The sequence below is a fragment of the Acartia tonsa genome, chromosome 7 (assembly GCF_053477335.1).
Source record: "Acartia tonsa isolate MP-2025a chromosome 7, ASM5347733v1, whole genome shotgun sequence".
Classification (NCBI taxonomy): domain Eukaryota; kingdom Metazoa; phylum Arthropoda; class Copepoda; order Calanoida; family Acartiidae; genus Acartia; species Acartia tonsa.
In genome coordinates this window covers 26,926,479-26,949,912 of record NC_137266.1, presented here as the reverse complement: position 1 = coordinate 26,949,912, position 23,434 = coordinate 26,926,479, and the positions used below count along the sequence as shown (strand labels likewise).

The 23,434-nt window shown below is 32.7% G+C and overlaps 1 protein-coding gene across 1 annotated transcript in view; it reads left to right on the top strand.

Annotated features, from left to right (window-relative positions):
* The window catches only part of LOC145325214 (proto-oncogene tyrosine-protein kinase ROS-like), a 64,127-nt gene that overhangs the window by 5,861 nt on the left and 34,832 nt on the right, over positions 1 to 23,434 (top strand). The window contains exons 2-13 of the mRNA XM_080168107.1: positions 2,643 to 2,690; positions 3,413 to 3,461; positions 7,115 to 7,251; positions 7,614 to 7,687; positions 7,976 to 8,022; positions 8,319 to 8,395; positions 8,909 to 8,964; positions 9,445 to 9,512; positions 9,835 to 9,901; positions 10,259 to 10,306; positions 10,724 to 10,767; positions 10,930 to 11,018. Coding sequence (XP_080024233.1) covers positions 2,643 to 2,690; positions 3,413 to 3,461; positions 7,115 to 7,251; positions 7,614 to 7,687; positions 7,976 to 8,022; positions 8,319 to 8,395; positions 8,909 to 8,964; positions 9,445 to 9,512; positions 9,835 to 9,901; positions 10,259 to 10,306; positions 10,724 to 10,767; positions 10,930 to 11,018 — 804 coding nt within the window. The remainder of the gene's footprint in view (positions 1 to 2,642; positions 2,691 to 3,412; positions 3,462 to 7,114; positions 7,252 to 7,613; positions 7,688 to 7,975; positions 8,023 to 8,318; positions 8,396 to 8,908; positions 8,965 to 9,444; positions 9,513 to 9,834; positions 9,902 to 10,258; positions 10,307 to 10,723; positions 10,768 to 10,929; positions 11,019 to 23,434) is intronic.

Here is a 23,434-nt window from a genome sequence, read left to right as displayed (position 1 = left end):
GGTAGGTGTTGCTAAAAGTATAACAAAATTTAATTAAGAAATATTTTTTTAAAAAAATCAATTACTTTATTTATTTTATTAATATAATGTTGAATTAAATTTTATAAATAGTTAATGTATTTTGGATATAGGCAAACATTTTTTCAAAAAGCCATATTTGTTTACTTTTTGTAACTATAGCCAAAAAGTCTTATTTGCATTGTGCATTCATTTTCGATAGAGCCACTATCCAAAGTATTTCTATCAAGTATGCGCCGTAAGCTTCAAGTACATTCCAAAGTCAGAAGCGCGCATAGACCAAAACACATTTGATATGTTATAGTGTCACTATTTTTGTTAGTGTCTTTTAACGACACATTTACCTTTGACTGAGGTTTTACTAATGGTACAAATGCTTAAAGTCTGGGAGGTGATGAGTTCGAATCTTGGCTCACCAATGCATCATAACTAGAGGATTTTATTAGTATTTTATTGAACATTTTTTTTAGCTATTTATATTATACATACACATATCATTTTCGGAAAGTAAATACTTTCTGGAAGCCAATCTTTATGAGGAAGGTATTTTTAGAAAGGGGAAAATGTGTAGATAACACCCATGTAAATTAGAAAATCCGCAGAAATCATTTTAAAAGTTATTGGCAAACATTTGCAATGTTAATTTGCAAAATTAATATTATGCCCTAAATGACATATTCTGAAATAAATCTTTTATGAAAGTTTATTATCTTTGAGTTTAGGACATGCTTAAGACGTAAAAAATATTTTCAGTGTTACTTTTTTCGCCCTACATGTGAAAAAAGGCATTTCTCACATTTTATTATAGAAAATTGCATATAAACAAAATAATTATTTTTCTACAGTCAACACAAAAATTGGCATAAAATCTTTCATTTTAAATGTAAAAGTCAGATAAAGAATCCTTTTTAGAGCAAATATAGTGCAAAAAGTAACCAAGACGTTTTTAGCAAAGTATGAATATCTAATGAAATAGATACTTTTAAATTTTGATATACATATCAGATAAAAATATATAAAAAAAGAGATCAAAAACTATAAAACAAGGTATATATTTTTTTTACTCTGTCACTGAATAAAGAGCACTTTTAGGTTTGATTTTAACCAATGCAGCACTTAAACACTCATTTTTCAAGGTAAATAAACAAAATAAATGCAATTATACAATTAAGTCAGTTTAATAATACAGTAAGCCTTTTTGTAGCAATTTTTTTTTGATGAAATTATTCTTTATTTCTATAATAAATTGTATTAAAATCTAATGATTTGAAAATTCGTAATTAAGAACTTCATTTTTACACTGTTTTGACAAATAAATTACAAAGAAAAAGATTAAATCCTTTAAGTTTGAATAATACTTTATATATTTACATAATAATAAAAACATTAAAATTGTTTAAAGATTAAAACAAAGATAAAAATAAGTAATTTTTAAAATCATTTTGTGTCGTCTTCATAAACTATTTCCACTTTTGTATTTTAGTCTGGTAGAATTCATAATTATAAATAACCTTTCTTGAGCATATATGTTTTATTGAAATTAATTATAAGAATGTAAAACATTTTTTGATTGATTTAATATTAACAATTCACCTAACATTTTGTTATTTTACTTTTTTTTGAAACTCTTTTATTCTTATTAATAATTCTATTTAACACAAAAAGCTCATAGGGAGTTGATAACCTTTATTTCTTGCTTTGTATTCTAATCAGGTATTTTATTTGACTAATTTTTTATAAACTATACAGCATGCATGTTTGTGTCAGTAATGAAGACATTACGGGTTTTTATGTACAAAAAGTTGTTTTAAAGCAAGAAAAAAATATAATCTTTCTAGTAACTAATATACAATTTTGTAGTTTTATATATGTCTGTATTTTGGTTTCTAAAAAAAGTACTATACCAACAAACATGCATGCCTGAAAATTAGTTTCAATATTCGTATTAAACAGGAAAAAGAAACTAAGTCGTCGTTATAATTATTGTTTGTCATTTTTGGTGTAAGGTTTTTTTTAATGAAACTTTTTTGGATCTCGTGAATTCGATTTCTGCGGATTTTCTGGTTGCCAGAAATGAAATCTACGCATCTTTTTTAGCTAGATGGCATTTGTCTGGTTAAGATTGGATAAAAAATTCTTTGGTTGGTTAAATTTAATAAGTGTGACATATTATAGCTCTTTGTAAATTAGGGTGGCTGCGCCTTGACTGCTGAGGTTGGCTAAAAAACCAACGTCAAACGGATTTGAAAATAAAATGTTATAGTATAGCAATTGTTTTATTTTCTTAACTAGCGGCTACGCCCCTAGAAGCATCTAGGGGCACTTTACTTAAGGTAGGAGGAGGAAAAGTCGACCTCATCCTATTTAAAATTTGAGTTTCAAATAGATAAAAAAAAATATTTTTTGGGGGGAGGGGGGTGAAGACACCCTCCCCCAAAATAGTTTAAAACCTTAAGAAGCTTTACTGTAAAGGAGAAAAAAATCGATTCAGCAGTTAGCGAGATCCTTCAGTACAGACAAAAAAACGCTTACTACCTTATATAAAAGGATAAATCAAACAAATGACTCCACGTCAAACATATTTTTTGAAAGACTGCACAAATAAAAGAGTTATTTTGTTTTAGATAAAGACAGTCCACATGAAATTGGATTGAGTTTCTACCCTCCTTCAGGTAATTGTTTATACTCATGGATAGGAATAAACGGAATGCTTTTATGTAACTAGTTGACCTATCTTTGTAAACGTAATAATTCGAAATCACCTTACACATCTAATACAAAGTAGCTTGATGTCTGTCCGTCTGTCCGACCGTTCATGACCGCAGAACCGATTGGATTATACTCTTTACGAAATATACCTATTGGTCCTGTGGTGATTTTAAAATTTTCTTAGGGGATGGGATACCCCCCCTAAAAAAAGTTTTTCATCTTTTAAGTTTTTATAATTTTTATATTTTTAAGATTTTTTTTCATTTTTACTTTTTTCTTCTTTTAAACTTTTTTTTATTAAATTCATAAAGATTGTGAAACCTTGCTTCGCCTGTTGTAGTTTAATAAAACAATAAATAATAAAAAATAAAGCTAATAAAATTATTGAAAAAAAAATTTCCTGATAAATTTAACTGTCACATGTCAACATCTCAACTTTTTTTCAATAATTTGGTGTGGGCATAAAAAACTAAATGTAAAGCTGAAATTACAGATAATCTTATGACATATTCAGTAAATGTTAATTTTTAAATACTCCATGTTTAGCAATTTAGAGAATATACAAATGGCGTACGGACAGACATTAAGCATAGAGTAGCCATAAAAATAAAAAAATATAAATTTTTCGTTATTTTATTGATTTTTGGCTATTCTAAATCCACGCTAAGTTTAAATGTTATTGTAGGGTTGAATTTTTCTGTTGAATGGAGTTTGGCTCAAGAGTGTTGTACTTGGTAAGTAATAATTAGTAGCGTAGCTTCTCTACAAGCAGAGTAAGTCCGTCTGTCTGCTTTTAAACTGAAAAGGTTTTGGTACGAAATTTTATGTGAAGATAACATGGTTAAGCATATTTGTCAAACATAATTTTTAATCTTACAATTTACAACATTCAAATATAATTTTAAAACAATTTTCTTCTTAGTTTTTGGCAAATGTACTTGTTTTGTATAACTTTGAAATTTTAATTCAAATAAGTTTGTTTGAAATTTTAATAAAGCAAAAAATCATTTGTTTACATATAAATATTTAAATAAGATCGACCCAATTATGAATTTATAAATATTATAATTTAAGCCTAATTATCGCTATCTATAACAAACAAGGATGTACAAATCCGTAAAAGCTAAGCCGACTTTCAATTTTGTAAAGAAAAAGGATTTTTTATGAGAGAGTTTTAATCTTGCGGTTATTTCTCTGAGGAGGATTAAGGTACCCTTCACAAAAATAGTTATAAACAATCTCTGGTCCTATAAAAATATTTACTGAAAAAGATACCTTTATCAGTACGCTACAAACGGACTTCCTTTTACTTTCTAAAGGGTTCATTTAATGGCGATATTTAAAGAACATATATAAGATTGTAGTAGACCTTGTGTTATTGACGTATAGACATACTAACATACAGACCCAAACTATATCCCAGCTAATACAAACAAATAATCTGTATTAAAGAGTCTTGATATGAAACTCAAAGTTCGCTTGAAAAAGCACTTATGTATAAAATTTGTATTTGCATATAGCCCCGACTTTAGGGAAAGAGACATACATTCGGAAAAACAAATAGAAGGCAGATTTTTATTGAGGTTTTATGTATATGGTGCTGCCCACATTATAAACTAGTTCTGTCATTCGATATAAAAAAAAATACTTTTTTTGTGTGTGATAAGATTGACTATTGGCACTATGTAACAGTGCTCAAACCTTTAAACAGATAATTCTAGTGAAAAAATAATTTTGTGCTTTCCTTCAAAGTGCTTGTAGAGCACTAAATCCCCACTTTATTTTTAAATTTAATTGAAAAGAGTAGGGGGTAGGTTAAGTTTTTTTCCCCCTATGACTATCACCTGCGAGAGGGGTTCTTAAACCTACTGTGCTCCAACTTTAGGGATACTTAGTACCCATTAAAATTTAACCTAACCTGAAATTAAGTAACAAACAAAAATACCCTCTTTCTTCCGTATTTTGAATATATTCTCAAATAACGGGGAGGATCCATCCCTTAAAATTACTGTTTAACTAATTTGTGAGAATCCATATCCCTATTCCAAGGCGACGACTATGTATCTATAAGAGACTAGATGAAAGCCACATGTTTAAAAATACAGGGTCAAATAAATATTATCAAATTTATTACTTGGACTCTTTTTGAACATTACTAGCGTCTCAGCCAGGGGCGTCCAAGCTTTTTATTTTTGGGGGAGGTAAAAAATTTTTAAGGTGGGGGTAATTCGTTTTTTTTTTGGGGGGGGGGGTAAAATGGCGCGCCGCAAATTTTTTTTACCCCCCCCCAAAAAAAAATTTTTACCCCGGGGGTAAAATTTGCTTGGGGGGGGGGGGTAATTACCCCTCCTAAAATCTGTTGGCAGGGGTAAATTTAGTTTACCCCCCCCCCAAATTTACCCCCGGGGTAAATTTTTTTGGGGGGGGGTAATTTAAATTTTATTAAATTTATTGTGTTAAAAATGCGCGCGAAGCGCGCAAAAATTTTTATTATTAGAGATTTTTTATTTTGGGGGGGGGTATTTACCCCCCCAAAATTGTTTTGGGGGGGGTAAATACCCCCTCCTAAATGTTTGGGGGTGCCGTAGGCACCCCCAGGGTAGGTGTAAATTTTAAATGGGGGGAGTAAAATGAAAAAAATTTTGGGGGGTAATCGCCCTATTACCCCCCCCCCCCCTTGGACGCCTATGGTCTCAGCCTTTAGCATCTAGTAACTCTGTACCATAAGATTGTTAAGATAGCATAAAACCACCACAGGACCAATAGGAATATACCTGAAGAATAGAGCCTGATCGGTTCAGCGGTTACCGACATCTAAAGCTCCAGACAGATGGACAGACAAACGGACAGACAGACAACAAAATACATGCAAGAACAAAAAGTTTTGAATCTATATTTTTTTAAAGAGTTGTGCATAAAAAAATAACCTAATGTAATATTCACTCCCATATTAGTGCAAGGTATACAATTTTATGTAACTGTTATGTAAAAATGCTTTGAATAGTGTTAAATTTACAAAAATTTATTTTTACATCATTCAGAGGACCCTGTATCGTCTGTAATAAAGTTTAACAAGCTTTTTTTTCTTTGTAGTTTTTCAACAAAATTTCATTGTTTCAAGTTTTTGCTCTACAATTATATTATAACTCGTTTTAGCATTTTAAATAAATCGTCCTTATTATTTCTATTTGTCGCGCATTGAAATAATTAAAAAGGGTTATACACTAAACTATAGGCAGATGCGTGCAGAAAGGGGTTGTATCCTCCCCAATGAAAAATTAAGAGACGTGGATATACACCGCCCTAAGTATTGACCCCCCTGTTACCCTTTACATACCCCCCCCCTTCATGAGAAGGGTCTACTCATCACTAGTACACTTCAGCCGGGTGTTATAATAAAAAATTCACACTACTTATGTTTAAAGGGGGCGTTGAAAACAATTTGCACGCTTCGCACGTCAATTTACCATTTCAGGGACGCTCTTTGGAATTTTCGGTGGGTTGGTAGATACCAAGAGGATGGTGCATCCTGACCCCCCCCCCCCCCCCATTAATACTAAAGATACACCCCTCTTGTTGTCTGTAATACACCCCCCTCTCACCACTCTAAACCACTTTGTATTTTTGGTTAAGAGTTTGTCTATTTTACTTACATTACTGAAGGTGGGAGGGCGGGAGGAGGGGGTTAATTGTTGTTGAATAAAAGTATTTCCATGTCTTAGACTGAAACATTTTACAAATAATGATAAATTGTATATCTATTTACAATTTCTTTATTTGAAATCAAAAACATATTGTTTATTAAATGAATGAATATTTAGAATGTTACTATTTTTCCAACGGACTAAAAATAATTCAAGCATATTGAATTAATTTTAGATTCATTTTAATACAATGCTCATGTATTATTATAAAAAAATTGGTGCTTTTTCTCAGAGTGCATATAGAGCACAGAAAAACCCCTTAATTTGAGATAAATCGAAAATCAGGGAGGAGGGTCGGGTATTTTGGGAGGGGCTCTAACCTTGCGGGACATTCACCAGCAGTGTTTAATCATAGCGTGGCGACCCTCTACCAAATATAATCTTACCTGACTTAAAAAACAAATACAAGAAAAACTCCCCACCCCTCTTCTTTTCAATTAATATCAAAATAAGATGGTGGGGAGTTCTGTGATCCACTAGGCACTTTGAGGGAAAGCACAATAAATCTACTTTGATATGTCACACCGATATTCTGAGTATTGCAATATTAAAAAGCATTTCAAAAGCAAAAAGATAGTAAAAGATTATAAGAATTTTATGTTATGGAGAACCAAATCGGTCCAGTGGTTAGTAAGACATACACACAGACATACTACCTCTTTTATTTATTATTTTCTATTCAGGGTACAAGCTGAGACATCAATAATCAATGTGAATGATAAAAGAACAGAAATTAAAGTGATCGGATTAAGATCTTATACAGAATATAAAATTAGACTAAGAAATGTTCAAACAAATTCTTTTTCTAAATTTATACCTGGTAGGTATTTATTCATAAAATTCATCAAATAATTTTGATAAGCATTATTATATAGCTCTACTTGTATATCTTTATGTTTGCAAGAAAGATAATAATCTCATGCTACAAAGTTAAATTTAAGGCGTTGCTACAAAAAAAGCAATGTCTTGTATAAAAATGCATTAAAACACAGCTATTGGTATTAAAAAAAACTGAAATAAAGGTAAGTTATTTAATATGTAAAATATTCCATTAGACAAGAAAAACTGTGTAAAAAATTCAAATTTAACTTATAAGGGACGCTCATGGCGTTTTTCTTTTGGAGTGTAATTTTTATTTTTCTCTATAATAATTATTTAATATTTTTCTTCTTTTAATTTTAGTTAAGACAAGAGAGGAAAGGGGTAAACCACCATCACCCCCCAAAATTATCTCTGTAAGGCAGCTAGACAATATGGTAAGAAATTCACGAAACCTCTATATCATCATAATGAATACACAGAACTTTTCTATTAAAATCCATGGACCATGGCCGATAAATTGACGTACATACCTAATAATGATCAACAAAATTGCCCCCTCTGTATATTACGTTAGGTTTGGAAACTCAACTTAATGAACAATCCCATCAAAATTCAAATAAAGTTCCCAAACTTGTTAACTTTTGGGACTAGTGTAATAAACAGCCTAATATCCCCTCCATCCCCTGTTTGAAATCACCTTTCTTTAATGATTATTTTTTTAGAAAGGATATTTAGAATTTCGGCCACCTATCCTTCCAAATGGAGAAATGTGAGTATCTTTCATAAAAAAAACTACATATTATTAAATTTTCTGTTATACGATGCTACACATTATTTTTAAGTATTCCGATAACCGGTTTTAATCCCGCGGATATTTATTGGTTTCGAATCATTACTGGAAAAATATTAAATAAACATGAAAAATATAAGTATGACAAAAAATGTAATTCAATATACCTTCAATGGCTTCTTAGCAAGACAGTTTATGCACATTTGAATTTTACGAAAAATGAAAACTTAAACTTTTTTGATTAGAGACAAATTAAATATTTTATATTTTTTCAGATTCTTGTATAGCATAGAGTATAGAATCATTGATTCACAAGAATGGGGTGGTAGAACTATACACGATGTTAAGACAGGTAATTTATTTTAAACATGAAAAATTGCATTTTTTCTTAAATAATTAAGTTAGAGAAGGAGAACACAATAAAGAAATAGCACCTAGATTGACTCTATTTAGATTCTCATATCCCATTTAATAATTCAACAAGCAGGTTTTTAAATAAAAATCGACCTACCCAAGCATAAAAGAAGGACAGAAAATTTGGATATCAATAAAGTAGCTTCGCTCATACAATATAGTTGTAACACAATAAAATAGTTGAAAATGAGTTAACATCATGATAAAGAATTAAAACATTATATCAGCCACGCCCTTATAACACCTATTGTAATAAAGTCAATAATTTGCTCCTACTTTTTAACTAAGGTGCGTCTGTTCGATGGTCAAAGGAAAATATACTGTTAAATTAGATTAGAGAGAATATTGCTTAAATTCTAATAAGCATTCAAACCAAATTTCATATTTAGGGATATATTGATATTTTTCAGCTTGTTGTTGCAGCACTTCTTATTTTTATATTTGTGTTTAGGCAGTGCTAGTTTCGGTCCTTTGAAATGTAATGTTACCTATCAAGTTAAACTAATGGTAAGATATACATTTTTTACAACAACATTAGCATTCATATTTTCGGCGGTTTCCGCAAATTTCCTAATCAGACACAAAACCAAACTGCCTTATTTTGAAGAAAAAAATAACAATGGGTTAATATTAAAGGTTACATAAATGAACAGGGTATTCCCGCTGGGTTAGGGCACCGCAGGTAAGCGGGTAGCGCGTTGCACTCTTGAGGAAAAGTATCATATCTTATATAAATTAAAATTAAATCAATACTGTAGTAACTGCAAAGGCTTAAATTGCGGTATCAAGACTGCGTAGAATGTGTAGACACTTTATTAAAACAATCATTTGTCCATGTTAAAACAATATTACGAGATACATATCTCTGATTCAGTATCAGCTTTTCAAAACGCTCTGATTAAAAGTATTCTGGACTAGTGGTTTTGCCCCTACTAACCCTTAGTTCTTTGTCGTCCTTGTTTAGGAAATAATTTAACTTATATTAAGGCCCAAACAGAAACCAGTAGCCTGAGTGATCCAGATTATACAAAGCTCAAAACATTTTGTCCTGAACAGTAAGTAATTTCAACATTTGATTTATATTAACTTTTGCAAGGTTGGCTTTTTATGACTTAAATTCTCATTCACTGAATGATGATTTGTAAAAAGTTCATTCTTTGGACCATTAGGCATAACGTTATATGCAAAACATCTTTACAATCAAGTCTTAAAATGTAAGTATGTCCACATTAAGCATCCTGATATTTAATGCGCTGCGTTGTTATTCTAGATTTGTAAACGTTTGTTTGTCAGACCTTTTGATTTTTAGATGTCGCGATACTTGTTAATAGAAACATTTAGCAACATTGACAAATAGTAATGTAAAGCTAATTTCAGAGTTTTGCCTGATCTGACAGAATCACCCATTGCTCTTTATGTCCTGAATAATACAGTTTATCTCAAGGTGAAGTATTTTTTATAAAAATTTACTTTTGAATTATATTTATTTATTTAAATAACAAACTGTTTGCATGCTAAGAATAATTTTCATTTAGATAAAATGAATTGTTTTTCTTTCAGTTTTATAAATTAATAATTTTTAAAAATCAGCTAGAAGTCTAAACCTGACCGAGATATGACAATAACTCTTTTGAAAAAAGTTTTAATGTACTCAAACTGGTTTAAATTTGAGGCTTTATTGCGACTGATGCACGGCTGCCGAACTCTGATAAATATTACCATATAGAAATAATGTTTTTTTTTTTTCACTAGCTTAAATTTGTAGGCAAAAGTTTTTTTTATGAACTTAATCTTTTTTTAGGATATTAGCAACAAGAATATTCATTCAAAGCCAAGACAGTTGACTCAGGTTTTATTTTAATAATTTTTTAGTATTCTTTGTCTGTCTGTGGCACTATCAAGGAAATATTATTTTCTCGGCTGTTATATGAGATAGACGGATGTTTTTTTAGTGACCCCTTACCAAAGAACATCTAATAGACAACTTACTTGGTACTTCAGCCTGCCGGCTATGCTACAAAATAAAATGCAAAGTTTTCATGAATATGAATTCTATCCTTCTCTATTTTTCCTTTCCCTCTCTCTCCTTTTGTTATGACAACTAAACATCTGCTCTATAACTCACTCTGTCTGTCCACCCATTATTTTTTTTGTGCTACACTACATATTAATGTAGTCACTGGTCATCCTTGTTTATCTGTTGAAAAATCTTTTAAAATTTATAAGAAAAAAAATTTATGAAACTTATAATGACTTTTTTTCTTAGATGCAAGAACATATTACTGGAATGGATTTTCACGTAGAGAAAAGGTAAACATTAAAAAAACATAACAAAATTACAAAAGTATTGGAGCTTTAAAGATACACGTAATTCTTTAGAATTCTATGAAAATAATTTAAAAAGATAATGTTTAAAAAATAGAAATAAGATACAACTAATACAATTACATTGTAGACCTAATTAAAATTTAGATATCTGTACTTGGTAAACTCCGAAGGAAAAATCAGAAGAGAAACTCTGACCAAATCTTTTCAATCAAAGAAAGATTTTACATATCTAGGTAACTATAGCTTTTTATTTTATAAAAAGATTTATAAGATTTTGTTTCATATCTATATTAACCCCATATATAGCTGACTATAATAAATTTTGAAACAAAAGTTTTTATATATTGAAAGGGGACTTTGTGTTTGAAGTTAAAGGCTTTTCTGAAGTCAAATTGCTCAACACTAATATTCAACCAGATGCTGTAAGTATTGGTGCAAAAAATGGGGACGAATTTTAAATTGTTTTGACGGGGCTGGTTTTTTACGTCACAAGTGAAGGGAAAACCCCATCTCTTTTCTAGAGGGTTTCTTTCCCCCTTCCCTTTTCTTTCCCTTCACTTGTGACGTAAAAAAATCAGCCCCGTCAAATCAATTTGAAATTCGTCCCCATTTATTGCACCAATACTTACAGCATCTTCAACCAGGGTTCTTGGGGGATAATACTATATATGATAAATTTATCCATATCTCCATTAATGTGAAACAAAATTAGCCCTTATTCATATTTGTGTGTGCGAATGGGGCGTTTGTCCATAGTTAGGTATGGAGACCGCTCTTCTATGAGTACTACTAAAACCTAATTTTAATGCAATACACATAGACATTCTCATCGTCGGTTCGTTTGTTTAGAATGCTTAACCCTCTATTCCCACAAGTATAATACGAATTTGGTTGAGCTGGTGGAAGCTCAACAAAAGACCCACGCGAAGTATTATGTTGCTTTAACCTAAGAATAAATAGTTGGTTTTGATATTCGATCAGAATTATATAAGTATATTAAGTATTAAGGAAGGAAAATGTTTTTATAAAGTGTATTTATATTACAAGTGCATAAGTTAAGTATGAAAATATTTACAGGATAAGTGTTAAAATTATAAGTAGAGTAGGACAGAAATGTGCCCTAAGTCCCAAGCAGTGAATTGTGCTAAGTGTTAGAGTTCTAACATAAGGCCTGAGCTCAATTCATGCTAAGTACCAAGGGGCCTAAATTTAAACTACAATGCATGCCAAACAACTAAGTCATTACCTTTTAAAGCCAGAAAGAGAAGTTGATGGTAGGAGAGTTAATAAATAACTGAATAAATTCAAGAGGTACATGCTATAACATTAGCTCTGGACCAGGATTTTAGTGTTTGTCTGTGCAATTAAATATCTGTGTGTTAATATGTGACGTAAATCAGGCATGGTTGTAGGCATACATATTTGAACTGGTTGTTTATATGATTACATTAACTATAAACATAATATCTTTAATAAACGTATACTATTAGCAAATCACATACAGATTACCATGAATAGGCTAGCGTTACCCATATATGGTGTTATATAGGTAAAGATAGGCCTATGAATGCATAAATTGATACAAATAATGCCTTGGGCCTAGCTAAAGTAATTGTGTCTTGCCCCTGAGTGCTACTAGATAATTGCAGGGCACGTGTCAATCAAAGGTTCATAATATGATCTATAAAGTGTTGACTTTATATCAAGCATAGATAGATAGTTGTGGATGCGAAGCATTTCTGTAAAAGTCTCATATGTACGTTCAAAGAATTTGAAAATTGAGGATCGCATCTCCAATGGGGGTAAGTTGTTAAAAAAGAAAAAAGAGAAAAAGAAAAAGTTTAGTAGTCCCAGTATATAGGCATATATAATAAACTATAAATGTATTCCAAGCTAAGTTAAATACGCTTTCCATTAAGAAAGTAAGCTTTGCGTATTTTCATAGCTGGGTATACAAGATGATAAACCTCCCAAATAGAATACATTCTTTTCTTGAGGGGTTTAGTTTTATCTAACATTGTCACATCAATAAATGTTTTTGCGTTGGTTGTTCTGGATAGTTCAGCTTCCTCTGATGATGAACTAGGTGGTGAAGTGCTCTCGTTCGAAGTGTAGGTTGAGGTTGGGGGTGAGGTAGATATGTAGTCAAGGGCGTCCACTTGTGCTACCTCGTTTCCATTCTCGTCCAAGGTGATTGAGTGATTTTCCAGGTCATAGTAGAGTTGGTTGAGGTCATTTGTAGAGAGGGATAGTGTGCTGCTGGAGCTAATGTCACTATCGGTCTCCACTCTACTATCTTCTCTGGTATTCAGGGCTGTATTTAACAAGAAATTCCTGATGGTGATGGACAGGTTCTCTGAGAATCCATCGTACTCTGGTGTGGTGATAATGTTGTTGTTCTCGTCTATAGTGTCAAGGTGTTGACAGGAACACAAACGCAATCCGTCCAAGGTAGGGTGGTGGTAGGGCTCCAATACTCCATGATCATCTAGGTTATCTCCAGGCTGGTCCATGGTAGATCCTAAAAAGAGTTAGTGCGCGTGCTCCAACCGGTTCCTTGGGGTATCCTGGCTATGGTAATCTAAACAAAAGAAATTTTAATAATCTTTTATTAATCATTTTATCCCTGGGATATTCTAGAAATTCTTTTCGTTACAGATAGACCTATAATGGATTGGTTAGTTATCTCTATTTCTGTTAAATATAACTGTTTCCTGAATTTAAACAATATTTTATATAAAAATGTATAAGTACAATTAGTATTTACATATCGTATTAATTTCTTTGGTTACATTACTCGTATGTATGTAAAAATATAAGATTTTACTAACAATAGTTGGTAACCCTTGTTTGTATATTTTGTATATGTACATATGGTTTATACCATTGTTGGCATTAGCTGTATTTATGTTATTTTTAACATGAATAAATTTTAATCATTTTAAAGACTAATATCTTACATTACGTCGCTGTCAAGTGTACCTTTTAGACTTAATATCTACAAAATATATCGTTCGACGTCCGTAATTAAATTTTACGTAACAATAAGTTGTCAACCCTTTGTTTATGTTTGGGCGGTCAAAAGTGATAGGGGTTGGATTTGAGCGAGGTTATAAAAAGCTGGCGGCCCAGTAATTATGCTCATTTTATTAATAATTGTCTTTGCGAGCGGAGCTTGCGTTCGAGTGTTTAATTTTACCACTAAATTCCAAGAGAATTTATATAAAAGTGATAAAATATAGTAACCCGTTTGTTTTATATGAATGTTTTTATGTTATAGATTGTTGATATGCCCATTATTGCATTCGTTAGCCTCTATTTAAGACTCAGGAATCTTATTTTCTTTGTCGATAAGGCCTTTATCACTGTATTCTTAATCGAAAGTGGGTTAGAAGCAATATGGGTACATCTTCAATATATGACAATTTTGTTTTATATAATATTGGTAGTTTTGATAGGACATATCTGAATCATCAGGTAAATTGACGTACCTTGCTTTGTTTACGTTTTCCGTCTGCAAAAGTTAAATTCGTTCATCGTAAGCAAAACTTATGTTGATACAGATATGTTCCATCATTTTATTCGTTGTAACATTTGATTACAGCGTCCCTTTTTATAATCAAACTTTATTAAATCTTGACTGAAATCCTTTTAAAACAATTTTACTATAGGTTTTAAAATAAGATTTTCTGTTTACTTAATTCAATTATAATGACGCTAATTGATAGGTTATTTACGTTACGAGTAACTCAACCATATTTATATTAAAATGGTTGCTTATAAAAGTTATAGTTAGCTAGCTTTATCGAAAGTGCTTTTAAGGCGTCATTAAAAATATTCAGGTTTAGCTAGTACATAAGTTTTTAATTGCTTGATACATCATAATGAAGATGTTTTTGATAGCTCAGCGATAGCTATTTTTAAGCGTTGAATCATGTAAAATTAATTACATATTCTTTAACTTAATTGAATCTAATAAAACAAAGTTTTAATGTTTGAATAGCTTAACGATAGCTATTTTTAAGCGTTGAATCATGTAAGATTAATTACATATTCTTTAACTTAAAGAATTTTACATTTAGATGATAAATCAAAGTTTTAATGGTTAGGAGGCTCAACCATAGTTGCTTAGAATACAAAAAAAAATATTCGTGTGTACAGTCTTTTTCATAAAATTAACTTTACTATATTGCCTTTCAGAATCACTAGTCCTCTATTTTAAATTTACATCCGCTCATAATGTATATTCCTGACAGCCTGGATGCGCATCAGAATATTAAGGAAAGATTTGAGGAATCGATGAGAGCGGCTGCGGCCACTCTTGCCAATTCCTCGCTTCTTGAAACATCCTTAGACGACTCGAGTTCAGTGTACAGCGACGCGTCTGGGATGCCAAGCCTTGCTGATGTCGATGACTATGGGAGTACAAGTACTTTTGATACTGTAGAGTCCGAAAGGGATCAAGGGGAGATGTTTGGCAACGAGCATCTCTCACTGATGCTTAGTAGAACGATACAAATCATCTGGTCTCTCCTCAATTCGGTGATGCAGAACTCCTGCGGTGACATTGGTGACGATGTTGCCGGAGGTGATTCTGGGTCTGCCGAGTCGAGGAGAGACCAGAAGACGAGTCTGGACACACTCAACATGGATGGCTTAATTAACATGTTGTTGGGTTTAGGCTTGTTTTCATGTGCTCTCATAGTGGTCTTCTTCGGTGCTGTAGGGCTTGAGACTCTAACACGTTTAGACAACACCTCAGACAGGTCGCTGGCTCGCTGGATAAGAGATGTATGTACGCGCCTCCGAAACATAGGCGTCAGGACCATTGAGCTTCTTCACTGCGGTAACAGGACCAACAGGACTAGATCTGGGGTTACGTCGCCAACTGTGGAGCCGTCGGATACCATGGTTGAAGCCGCGTCTTCTGTGATGGATGATATTCTGTCAGATACACAGGTGAGTTTTCTTCTGTTGTATATTTCTTTTCTGTTTTGTATATTTTTTTTCTAGCCACCCGTTTTGTCTAATAAAGCATCATGTTGTTGCAGGGTTGTTCTGTCCTATTCTCACTTCCTCAACGTTGACTTTCGGCTCTTCCATATATATCGCTCACCGTTTGTCGTCGTTTTATGTCGCCAGAGAAATCCGCTCGGTTACCGCAATTAAATTGAGATACCAGTTAACATTTACTAAAATCTTAATTAGCATCCTAATATTATTTCCCTCTGGGAAGGTTAAGAGTTTGCTCGTGCCGCACGTTTCTCATTGGGGGTTTAAATGTTAGATCAAGACTTTAATGTTTTCTTTTTGTTTTAGGCTCCCTCTGCTAGTCCATCGACTCCAGCCGAGGTGAGATCCAGAGTTGGGCTGTTTGCCGTACACCGTCTGTCTGCCACTGAGGATCAAGTTACTGGAAGTAATGTGCCTGCGGGATTGGACACCCCGTCGGGAAGTCCTGGCTTCCGTCCGTTGATCTTTGATCAAGCAGAGCGTCTACATGTAAGTATCCATGCTTTAGGTTTTCTATTAATTTTCAGAAAGAGGCCGTACATTTGTACACGTATCTAGAGGTATTTGCAACTGAAATTCTTTTATTGGTAGAATATTAATCTTAAAATGTATGGTCGCATAAGCATTTTTGAACCGATCTAAGATTTTAATTCTATTATAAAGTGGGTCGAATCGCTACCTAATCATATAGCTTTACAGGATTTTAGGCATTCTCATTTCCTGATTTTCCTAGATTCTTTGTTGGTGTTGCGATTAAACTAATAAAATCTATTATATTTTAGGCGACCAACTCAATCCCCCTGACGCAGTTCTACACCAATATGGGGAGGTGTAATCGGGTCAGTTCTGAGAGGACAGCTGAGGGATCCAGCGACAGCTCTTCCTTGAGCTCTATTATGTGCCTTAGTCGCATTGAGTCTCCATCTGCAGCTGATTTGTCTGAGGTAAGTTTGATAAGTTCTTATAATATTCTTTTTTTTCTGTGTTGCAAAAATTACGTAACTTAGACTAGGCTGTTTAGCTCAGATAGCTATGCTTTTAGACAATAATTTTACTTTAATTATGGTGTAGTTCCTTCCTAATAGTCAATATTAAGATTCTGGATAAAGTATTAGTGATGTATACAAAAAAATTGACTCGCAAACATGCATGGATAAGCGTTGATACATTTTCTTGTGAATATTTATTAAAATGATTGTCTAATAATGTCCCTTTTCTTATTTTAGGATGCGGCCAGTTTAGTCCCACTGGTTGACGATATCGAGGACGCCGACCTCCCGCCCATTAGATTTAATGCGGTGAGTGATGAAATCGAGTACCCCACTCCACTACGAGTTCTCAGTTTGGAACGTCTGTGCCGCTCCATGCGTACTCCAACTCCTGCCATCTTGGAAGAGATAACATCAGCGGAGAGTAGCTTCAATTCAGCTACGCGTTCCTCAGATAATAACAGGACAGAGGATTCCGGCGTTGAGGGAGTCCCTCGACGTCGGGGTCCCACGTTCCCTAAACGTACGCCGTAAAGTGGCGCTGTTAGCTTGGTCGAAAAATGACATACAAATTTTAAGACAATGACCAGTTTTAGACAACATGTGACTAAATTTGCAGATTTTCTAATCTTTATGTAACTAGTCAAAATAGTAATCACTATGAAGCAAAGACTTTTGTTATTAGACATTATGACTTTTTATACTGTACAAAACCAAATATTAATTTACACTTCTGCCATTATGTTATGTATATACATGTTTAGTCTGTAAGGATATTTAGTATGTTAGGAAATGATTATAAGGTTGTATTTTCTTTATGCCCACAATTTAAAACTTCATTCACTCTTAATTACTTTCTTCGTAAGCGAACTAATCCTTTTCTTTTCTCAATAGTATATTAACAACTGTAATTACAGCCTTATGTCACAGTTTATTCATTCTTGTTAGCTTGTAAGGGTTATGTATATATAGATATTTAATCGAACTCGCACCTCAGTACCTTTTCTCTAAATTTCATTTATATCCATCCCTGTGCATTAATCGTGAATTTCATTTGTGCTGTGATATAGAGAGGACTTGTAAATAGCATATATTTTTTTTCTTGTAACCAATATCTAAGTAGACTGAAAGACTGACGTTAGACAAAGTTATTTAAATACGCTTATTCAAGTATTTTTAAGAGAACTCATGTAAAGACTGTTTGTGATTCAAGTAATTAAAGTAATATCGTTGACTGGGTGATCTCATTAAGGAAGCTTTATTTAATTAGTAAGGCTTAGAATAAATAGCGTTTCCCTTTTTTAAATTTCAATACAATAGTCATAAAGCTTAGAGTTTCAAGGTAAAATGTTCTTATGTCCCTTTAAATTTAAACCTAAGTCTTATTTCCAACAAGTAGAGTTAAATTTTTGGCTCACGTTGGCTTGTTGTTAGGCTATGTGCCTTTTATATATGTACAAATTCAACATTTAGCGGTCAATTAATAGTATTAGCAATCTCGAAGTTTTATTATGTGCCAATATACAGCTTATGTCCAAATTATATTAACTAAGATGTTAAATTGTCAGAAAACTTCTTACTATCATAATGTTTTTCAAATACTGTAAAAATAAAAATTTATGTTCTGTTTTCAAAATTGATTTAATTTTATATTTTCACCAAAGAAAAATATTTGTCAAAAATTTTTATACCTTTTCTAAAGATTATTTACTTTTGTTAAAATAAATATAGAGATTTTAAGTAGCATATACACTGTTATTTACTGATTTAGTATTTGTTGTGTACAACTCCCGTTTACGTAACTACTCTATAAGTATTACTGTCTGTTCCTTAATTTAGTTAGATACATAATTAAAGTTTATTTTTGCAAGGTGCTTAGTCTAGCTTACATTCACTTGGTTTATGATAACTTTTTATAAATAACAAAATTTCTTGCTATGTTCTTTTTGATATCTCAACTATGATTTATGCGATTAATTTCCTATCGTTTTCAATAATTACATAGAGATATATGAGAATATAAGTATTTTACATCAATACACATATGTACAAGAGGTTTTATCATATGCAAAACTTTTATATCGTTAGGATACGTCCGTACGTCATTGTTAGAAATCAGATTATAAGAATCAGTTTTAATCTAGTTTACTCTTCGTGGATAGTGGGGAGAGTACAATGTCCAGAAATGAGGAGGACTGTGTCTCTCAGATTCTCTATTTGGCGTGCTACTGCCCGTAATTCGTCTGTTATGGTCTGTCGGCTTCTATACTCTTGCTGTCTATACCGTATAACCAAACGGTTGTATGCGTCTCTATAAGTGTTTCTAAGTATACGACAATGCAAGTATCGTACAATACGACTAGGTTGGCTGATTCCACAACTAATTTTAAACGATAACATTTCTTTAATCATCGTAAGCAAGTTATAACAATATTCTACTAGGTTCGCGAAGGTCTCATGTAGAATTCGTTGTGATCTAGGCATAGGCTTTCGGAATCTAGTTTGCATTTTATAGCTTTTGTAAAATATTTTGTTAAGACTTACGTGTTATGTGATAACTGTAGTACTTCACAAGGTTGGTGATTTCCTCACTTGTGGATATGTTATAGTAAACTGACTCAATTTCAGGATAAACTTTAAGTTATCGTTATTGTTCACTGCTACTACTAAAATTCTGAGTGGGCGTTTCCTGTCCGAAGTTATAATTAAAGTTTTTGACATATTTTTTTTGTATGTAGAGTGGTTATAGTTTCTAATAACTAATCAACTCATCACAATTCAAGGCGTATATATATAGGTTGCCTATTAGTACTGCTATGTTTGTACACTTTGTACAATTTGTATTGAATGTTTTAAATAGTTTTTGTGTATATGTCAGGGTGCGTATTTAACATTTGTAACATTCGTATTTTTGTACAATCTGTATCAATCGTTTGACTCTGTTTGCCTATACAGAATCAAAACTCTCTATATGCAATTTTTTTTTTTTTATGTAAGTGTTTTTGAAGGGATCGACTCTTTAGTCGACGTATATTGCATATAGTTGGTCTCCCCTGCTGAAGAGAAAAGATGTATATTTTACCACTGGATATATAACCTTGAGTGGGAAAATTTACATGAATATGATAACTTAGTTATCAGATTAGAATAACATATTATCATATTGTTCACAAGTTTACAGGGTAAATGGAAATGTAAATTATGGTTGTGAACTTGTGCCATTCCGAAATCTGACATGTCTATCATTTATTTTCCTAAGTCGTCGACCTCCGGTAATAAATACGGAATCGAGTGTCATGTCCTCATCGGCACTTGAGTCCTCTATGTCCGAATCAGAGTCTAATGGTTTCTTATTTTGTGACGCTTGTTTTCGTGTTTCTAAGGGTGAGTGTGCGCGTATTCCTGGTTGTGGATCCTTTGAATCAACTGGGAATATAAGCGGAAGTGTGTCATTTTTAACTAATGTGGCTATCTCTTGATTTGTGAGTTTATTATAAGGCTTTGTAATAATTCCCCTTATTTCCTCTGGGAGGGTGTCAAAATGTTCGTCCATAGGCTTGAACTTTTTGATTTCGTTGAAAGAGTATTTAAATATTTCAGTTCTTTTGTCTGAAATTCTTTCAAGCTTGCAACTGTTAGGGCTTACATCCAAAACTCTATAGGGTGAAATATGATAGATAGGAGTAAGATTGGGGTTAACACCAGGTGTAATAGTGTTATTTCTAACCAAAACAAGATCTCCTATATCAAATTGTTTGTGTATGCGGGTTTTGTTAATATACTTTAGTCTTGCCTCCCTTCCTTTTTCAATAGCTTTTGCTGAAATGTCCAAGTTTTCTTGTATACCGTCCGAGAGGTCTTGCACATAGGCTTCTGTGCGAGCTATTTCAGGGTGATATTCATCCGGCTTTATTGCTCCAAAGAACAATTTAGACAGGGAGCTACGTGTCCCGAACAATAATTCCATGGGTGAAAATCCAGTTTTTGGTATTTTAGTGCAATTATATTGTCGGACTATTAACGGTAGTAGATATACCCATGAGGTTTTTGAGTCTTGCGCCAAAATTTTAATGATTGGCCATTTTATTACTTTGTTGCTAGCTTCCACCAATCCTTTAGAGGGTGAAAAGTATGCAGTAGAATACAAAACTCGGATGCCAATAGAAGCAAAGAATATCAAATTTTGCTTTTCTAAAAATGATTTTGCATTGTCGCACAATATTTGTCTGGGGGAGAAATTAGGATAGAAATAAAACATGAATTTGTTTATAAATTCACGGGATGTGAGTGATTTCATGGGATATGCAAGAATCATTCCTGTTAGTTGGCAGACTATAGTGAGGATATGATTATAACTACGATATGGGGGCAAGGATTGTATATAATCAATACTTACACATTCAAAAGGTCTTGAAATTGTACTATAAGTTCCTACTTGTTCTAGTTTTGTAGATGAATTTTGAAGTTGACAATTTAAACAAGATCTAGTGTAATTTCTAACATATTTCTTAAGGTTAGGGTGGAAGAAATTTTGCATATTCAAAAGCATTTTAATTTCTCCACTATGTACTAACAAAAGATGAGTATAGCATACTAATACTGGTAATAGTTTGGTTGGGAGATAAACCTTTAAATCTCCTTTTATTTTTGTAAACAGAATCGTGTCTTTAAGTTCGTAGTTCTGTCTTTTATAAGTGTAGGTGTTTGATTTAGAGGTTAGACAACGTGTGTAAATATCAGAGTATTCCTCTTTTTGGTTTGCAATTATATTTTCTATGCTAATCCTTTCTTTTAGGATTTCCAAGGGTCTTAGTACTTTGCCTATAACTCTATGTTCTGCGGCAAGTGAATTTATGGTGATTTTGGGTTTTTGTTGCTTTGGCTGTGGGGGTTGTTCATCATAACCCAAATAGTCGGGGTTATCCATAATGAACTGTGTCCATTCTTCAATAGTCCAAACTTTATATTGGGGTAAGTTATCTTCAAACCCAGATTTAACAAATTTAGGTAGGGCTACCTTTTTAATGCTTGGTAAAGTAGCCTTATATGCCCTTGTTAAGAAATCTGCCAAATTGTCTTCTCCTCTCAAGAAAGACATTGTTAGCTTCGGTATTAGAGTTAACAGAGTGGTATTCCACCTCTTCAATTTATTAACGGCTGTTAATGCTTTAGGATTGAAGAGATAATAAGCACACTTTGCGTCTGTTAACAAAGTACATTCACAGCTTGGACCTATTAGAGTTCTAAACGAGTTTGCTGCATAAATAATTCCTAGGATTTCAATGTCTATGATATGTAATCTTGACTCAGCAACGGTAATTTTCTTTGAGGTGTATGCGATAATTTCAAACATAGACGCTAAAGATTTTAAATTAAAGCTATTGGTTGATGAAACCATTGCGGGTCTTACTATGTGTTGCTCCTTGTGTCCATATAGTAAAAATACAAAAGGGGGTTTTGTTTTGTCTGAACAGTGTTGAGTGACAGGTTTGGCACCCTCTATATTTGTGATAACTATCACAGGACGGTACATAGCTACACTAAGAGCTTCAAATATGAGTTGTTGCGGATCTAGATATACATATCCATGCTCTAGTTTGCGAATAAATTCTAAGAATTTATCCCTATCATTATTAAATACAAATTGAATATACTTTTGTCTCAACATCGTAGAACGTATAATTTTTGATGCTCTTTGCAGGATAGTGGTCAAAGGTGTTTGAACTTTATTTAGTTCTAAAAGCAATTGTAAAGATATCCCAAGACTATTGTGTACAGTGTCTTCAGGATAGCCCAAAGTTTTACTAGCCAAATATTCAAACTCGGGTGGTCCATCTTCAGACATACGCTTAGCATAATCCTTAATGTTTTCACCTTCATTCTGCAAAGGTAGGGGTAAAATTGGTAACCTATTATCATAAATAACATGGTGTACAGGATCATCGAAGTTTAGCCCAGGGGGTAGGGTTTTAGCCTGTAATTCTGGTGTCACTATTTGCGCTAAGACTGCTGAATATGAGCCAGTTGAGGTGCCGGCTGCATCTGACAGGATAATCTTAGGTGCCGATAAGTTAACTAATTTGCTAAAAATTGGTCCTGAAGCTAAAGCTTTCTTAATGTCTTCGAATGCTTGTCTTTGTTCTGGAGTTGGGACAAAAGTTTTACCTAATCTAGTAGATGTAAGTGAAGTTAGAATATGTGTAGGAGCCATAATATCAAATCTTAAATGTTTATGCATACTTTGTAGTACTCCCATAAAAGATCTCATTATGGTAATATCAGTAGGCATGGGAATATTTAGAAGTTTTTGTACTCGCCTTTGATCTACACAGCAATAATTATGTGAAATGAAGAACCCAAAGAAATTTACCCTACTTTTAAAAAGTTGTGATTTCTTTAAACTAATCTTTCCTTTATGCGTGTGTATTCTCCCCCTAACTTTCTTCAAAATCTTAAAATGTATATTCAATGATTCTGATCTAGTTTTAGCTAGTTCAGTTGAGACAATGAAATCATCATAAATGTGTTGGACTTCTGGGATAGGTGAGTATACCATTTTGGCTAAATCACCGTCCATTACAACATTACCATTATCATCATAAACCAATTCCCAGTGTAATATCTTTTCCATAAAGCGTGATAGACTT